The 6,000-nt window shown below is 38.5% G+C and overlaps 1 protein-coding gene across 1 annotated transcript in view; it reads left to right on the top strand.

Moving 5' to 3' along the window:
* The first annotated feature begins 3,564 nt into the window (after positions 1-3,564).
* The window catches only part of LOC108679072 (dopamine receptor 2), a 63,856-nt gene continuing 61,420 nt past the window's right edge, over positions 3,565-6,000 (top strand). Inside the window, exon 1 of the mRNA XM_047885641.1 lies at positions 3,565-4,783. Coding sequence (XP_047741597.1) covers positions 3,567-4,783 — 1,217 coding nt within the window. The 5' untranslated portion in view covers positions 3,565-3,566. The remainder of the gene's footprint in view (positions 4,784-6,000) is intronic.

Here is a 6,000-nt window from a genome sequence, read left to right as displayed (position 1 = left end):
ATCCACCCCGTATGCTAATGTTCATATTGATGTCTTTGGTCTCTTTTGCGATGGTTTTGGCACATAGTTGATGTAATCTTTGCTGCTGCTTACGTTGCTGTTGATGTTGTTGGCTTATTATTGTTGTTTCGTTCATTTCATTTTCATAGACTCTGCTTATATGGCCAATGTCGTTCGGGATCCTCGTAAATTGACTCTTCTTTAATTGTCATATGTATAAATGATGACTCTACTGTAGAAATGACATCAATAATAAAATCGTTTGAATGATTACTCATTCGATTGATTACATTTGTTTGGTAGGTCCTCTGATGTTTATAGTCTAATTCCACTCATTCCGTTACTGATATTCTAGTGACGAGATTCCGCGATATTTATAAACGATATTTTTGTTTGCTTTGTTCAACATATTTATGTTGGATATATTCCGGTAGATACAGTTAATAGCTTATATATATTTGTCTTGCTGTTGCATGTCGGCTGCTTTTAATGATGCGCTTGAACGTCATATAGTTGCTACCATACCGTCGTGGTGGCTGGTGCCTGTACAGCTGCTGCAGCTCTGCATCGGCTGCTGCTTGACGTCGTCGCTTATCTCAGCTGTGAAGGCATAGCAACCTTCCCTCGACCGCATTCACGTAGATTTCAGCTTCAATAATTGCTCGCTCGTATACTGAACTGGAAGCTGAACAGGATTGAGGCCTGCATGTAGATCCTTAATTTACGCTCAGAATTTAAGCAGAAAAGAGCGCTTCATCTAAGATGTGAGAGAAGCCAAAGATTGTTTATACATGATTTTGAAATGTGAGAGAATTATTTTTGACATTTTGAGATGTGGTACCTTCTTCCCAAGCTGAACTCATGCTCCCAAATGATGAGAAACCTTTGGTTCAAAAATGTTATTCTATGATTAATTGATTGCTTTCAAACACCTGGGCAGATATTCACTTTAACTTGAAATATAACTACATATTATAAGGTTCAATTTATTTTTGAATTTTTACTTTACACTTTATACATTTTAATGTTAAAAATTGCATAAAAACGTGTTAAATTAATCCATGCTGTTATGCATCATTGAGGTTCTATTTAGGGAATCTATTCAATTTTGGAAGTTCAAGATAATGGACGACACTGTATATTCATGAATCACTAACAGCTTTACGGCCGGCACAGGCCTAACTCAGTTATCGCGACAGGACTTCAGGTCAGCGCGCAAAATTCCAGTTTTCAACACCGAGCTTTACTGAGCACGTGGCAGTGTCAGTCGACAATAATTCTGACTTCGGACCTTGAGACCTCATCTCCATGATGATAAAGTGGAGGCAAAACATCCATAGACGTTCAGCTCTGATTCTCTTAGTTTATAAGGCTGTCGCCACAATCGAGGTCACTATTTAGGTTTTCTCCTGCATGATAATGGTTTCTATCACCGTATCCATGATGGTGCCGCAGACGTGATGCGCTCTGGCTCAATGTACAAGGTTAAGAATGATCAAGTAAATTAAATTCGTTTCTATAAAAGCTCCTTACGCAAAATATAGTTTGATATCGATGAGAGCCTGACCTGAGAAAAAATCAAGCATGTATATTTTCCAGTTTCAAAACGAGTATTATTATTGGAAGCAATTTTGCTTATACAGCATATTTTATTCAGTGAATGTGTTAATCATAACCGTGAGGATATAAGAGGGCGATTTTTAGCGCATTTTCTCATTTATGAAAAAAATGCACTATTGTGCTCGCCATGTCCGTCTGTCCGTCTGTCTGTCCGTCCGTGACTTCATGTTTTCGTCGACGAGAAAATGCGCTCTCTGTCACTCACTGCAGTGAGTACTGAGTTATATATTTTCTATCAATGCTATAGTTGTCTCATGGACGGATGTTCCAACCGTTTTCCATGACGGATAATAACCATGACTACAGTATGTATCAGTGTTCATCCTCATTCTTCAGAGTCAATTATCTAAATCATCATAATATTCTAGATACAATTTTTACATCTTAATCGGTCAGCCATATATTTTAGAAGATACTCGTCATGTGTAGCATGCCTTTTATTTATTGCACACAATTAATCATAATGTTTTTCAGGGCATCGAAGGCTTTACCCGTGTTATAGTTTTACAATTATACGAAATTATTGCAATGATTAGAATAACCAAATGAAACCCGCTTAGAAATGAAAAAATATAATCAGGTATCCTTCTGCTCTAGATAAATTTTAGCCTAAGCTTAAACGCTTCTTTGGAATTAGCGCATTCCTTAAAACTGTAGCGCTTGCCCTGATTCAGAAATTTGTTCTATTAATGGGAGAACCGAGGCTATCTTAAATAAGTTCTGATGCAGTAATCGAATTATGATACGTGATGCTCTCACCGCTGGTATTTAAATTGTACGAAAATCTCATGTAGAGATTTTGCTGCGAAGTTTACGATAAATTCTATTCCTTGAATGAACCTATGTGATCTCAATAATTAGAGTCGCAAGTCAGTCGACGTACAAGCAAAGATATTGAAATTTAATGCACCAGTTTTTGCTTTCATCGTCACCATATTGACTACAATATATTCGACTCTCAGTGCTATCGTTATTTGTCAGCCATTGGGTGTGATTAACTGTTTTCACTGCCTCCTCATAGCTTAGAAGTTTTCTAAACAACTTTTGAAAGGGTTTTATGTTGTGTGAGAGTGTATATATATATAGTGAAAGTGTTTTATATATTAGCACTTTACTTCCAGAGTTTATAAAGAAGACTCTGTATATAGAGCAGCTTCCTTTGAAATAGTTCATACCCATGTTTCAAAATAGTAGGAATGCGGTGCATGAAGGTGAAATATAACAGAAGTCTATTTCAATCATTTTAATACCGAACTCTACGAAAATGCAAAGGTCGGTGATAATATTTTATATAGTAAATTTTTTACATATTATTTGCTGTGATGAATAACAATATTTATTCACATGATGATTTTTTCGACAGAACAATTAGTGAAGCAATTCAGAACAAGCCAGAGATTGATTAAACATTGTAATTTTAATAATGACCGTACTGAAAGAACAGTCATCTGAACATGAGAAAAGAACAATTGAAAATTAATCACGAGTTGACATCATTTAGAAAATTTTTTCTAATGGAAACCTAGAATTTGAAATTTAATTTTAAGGCTGAACTCACTACTTGGATCGAAGAAGCTCAAAAATTTCATCATTCAACAGTGATTCGACATTTTTCTTTCGGATCATTTAAATCAGAAGTCATGAATTAATTTGTTGCAGTTCATGTGTTAAACGACGGACTAAAATGCATGACGACATTCAGCCAAAACCAAGACGAATGCTGACAATGCATGGACAGAAATTCAGAGAAAAAGCCTCCAATGCAAGACAAACTTCAAACTCGAGTCCGACCGACGAGTGATCTCTCGTCCAGAGCAGTAGAAATTTAATTTAAACTCTATTTCATGCGGCGCTTGGATAGCTGAGCAGATCATCTGTTTAGTTTTTACTACCAGATCGAAATGGAAGATAATTCAACTGAAGTAAGATTGCTGACCAATTTTTCAATGTTGAAAACTGATGAGAACTGCACATATTTCGGAGTCAACTACAGTTTCGAGTGCCGTACAAATGATGGAGAGAGTTTTCACATCGAAGTCTCTCCCGAGCGCGTATCGTTATGCCTCCTTCTCTTATTTTTCGCGCTTTCCACAATATTTGGCAATGGCCTGGTCATTGTTGCTGTGTCAAGAGAGAGATACCTGCACACAGTTACAAATTATTTTATAATGTCCCTGGCAGTGGCAGACTGCCTGGTTGGCTTGTTAGTTATGCCATTTAGCGCAGTATACGATTCGTTCAGCTATTGGTTCTTTGGGCCTGATTTTTGTGATGTGTGGCACAGTTTCGACGTTCTTGCATCTTCGGCATCAATATTAAACTTATGCGTAATTTCACTGGACCGTTACTGGGCTATCACAGACCCATTAAGCTATCCCACTAAGATGAGTCCCAAGAGAGCATGTCGTCTCATAGCCCTCGTGTGGGTGTGCTCAGCTCTCATCTCTTTCCCGGCCATTGCCTGGTGGAGATCAGTGTCCGAACCACATCCTTCCGGCGAATGTCTATTCACGGAAGACACGGCCTACCTGTTCTTCTCGTCCACAATAAGCTTTTATGGTCCATTGTTAATAATGGTCTTCACATACTTCCGTATTTTCCGAGCTGCAACACTGCAGACCAGGAGTCTCAAGCAAGGCCAGAAGCTCGTATCAAGCAACGGAGAAGGTGAAGTCGAGTTGACGCTCCGCATCCATCGAGGTGGGGGTGGCAGCAGTAGCAGCGCTAACGGCAACACAGGTCTCGGCCGTACGCAGTCTCAAAAAGGACGTCAATGCTCTTGCGTCCGTGAGAACGGGAGCTCGAGACTCGCCGAGCAGTCCTTCGGGTCGTCCGATGACGGCGATCCTTGCGCTCTATTGCAAGAGGCTGTGGCGCCTGACTCCAGTTCACGAGTCGTTTCGAGGAACCTCAAGAATTTTTCACTATCCAAAAAATTTTGTAAGTTTGCTAAAGAGAAGAAAGCAGCCAAAACATTGGGAACTGTGATGGGAGTGTTCATAATTTGCTGGCTGCCATTTTTTGTCAATAATGTCTTGATGGGAATTTGTCAAGAAGGTTGCAGCCAGTCACCTCTTGTGGCAGCGATCCTGACGTGGCTGGGATGGAGCAACTCTGCCATGAATCCTGTCATCTACGCCTGCATGGCGAGGGACTTCAGAAGGTGAGGACATTACTTGCTGCTTCTAATGTTTTTATTTTTGATTCATTTTAAAGAAACATAATTATGTAATTTAATTTTGATTGACACATATGTATGTAATTTAATTGTTATTGCTACATAGATATCTTTCGTATCCATTGAATACTTTTGTAGTAGGGGAATTCATTTCCATTATTCCATCATAGCTTTCGGCTTACAATTAGAAGATAGATTGTAGAATCTATATAGACATCGGACGTTGTCCAGTATCGGTTTCATTTCTGGTTGTGTATTCATTATTAATGGAAATATGTAATGAAAATCGATTGAAAACACACATTAGGTAATTAGAATAAAACTGCGTTTTTCCGTACAGATATTTCGGGAGACGGATATTAAGAATTTGTATGGAGGAGTAGGGATATGAGGATATGTAGGGTAATTCAAGCCATATTGCAATTCTGCTGAGCAATATAGATACTGTGAAATAATGAAGCTCCAATTATCGGATGTATCGAAGTTTTCGTCGTACTTGGTAATTTTGAAACTCCTCGTCAAGCATAATGATAATTTTGATGTGGCTGTTGTAAGTTTCAATTGTTGTTCACAAGTCAACACCAAAGTTAAAAAATTGTAGTATGTCAAAGAACGTTTATTTTAATGTAGTAAAGAGAACAATTCAGTTTCAAGCACCTTTAAACTAAGAGTTTATTTGTTTTTCAATCAAACTGTTATTTGTTGAATAATAAACAATCACACTGTCCTTTGATTGATAGAATACCTACATTTTTCTCGTGACTTTAGATCATGAAAATTTCAGTGCAAAGTCAATAGAAATAAAAGGCCTAAGTTTATCAATATAGAAGCTCCCCTTGCTGAAGAGAGTCGTGCAGCCAAGCCGTCAACAGCAGCTATGCAATTAAGCGTCTCCAAGGGAGAAAATATTTCGCTCTATATTCGAGTGCAGAGCACACACTAGATTTTCCTAACGAGAAGCCCCCGATGAAAATATCGGTTTTCTATAGTTTGAGGAGGCCCGCCTATGTGATCATATGCAAATGTGATTCTTTTCGTGATCACGCAAAGAAACAAACCGGAAGAGTTCTGATTTCGACGGGGACTTTTCCGTTCGCTCCTCAAGATTTCTCGTGAACGGCAAAAGTTCGATAGGCTCGGTCGTCGCCCTGAAGAAACGCGGATACTCGCTGAAAGCGATCTCGTGTTCAAAGGTTGTGAAG

This window comes from Hyalella azteca, unplaced genomic scaffold (genome assembly GCF_000764305.2).
Source record: "Hyalella azteca isolate HAZT.00-mixed unplaced genomic scaffold, Hazt_2.0.2 contig2635, whole genome shotgun sequence".
Taxonomy (NCBI): domain Eukaryota; kingdom Metazoa; phylum Arthropoda; class Malacostraca; order Amphipoda; family Hyalellidae; genus Hyalella; species Hyalella azteca.
Note: the sequence above shows the minus strand (reverse complement) of the source record. Positions and strands in the feature narration are given on the sequence as shown.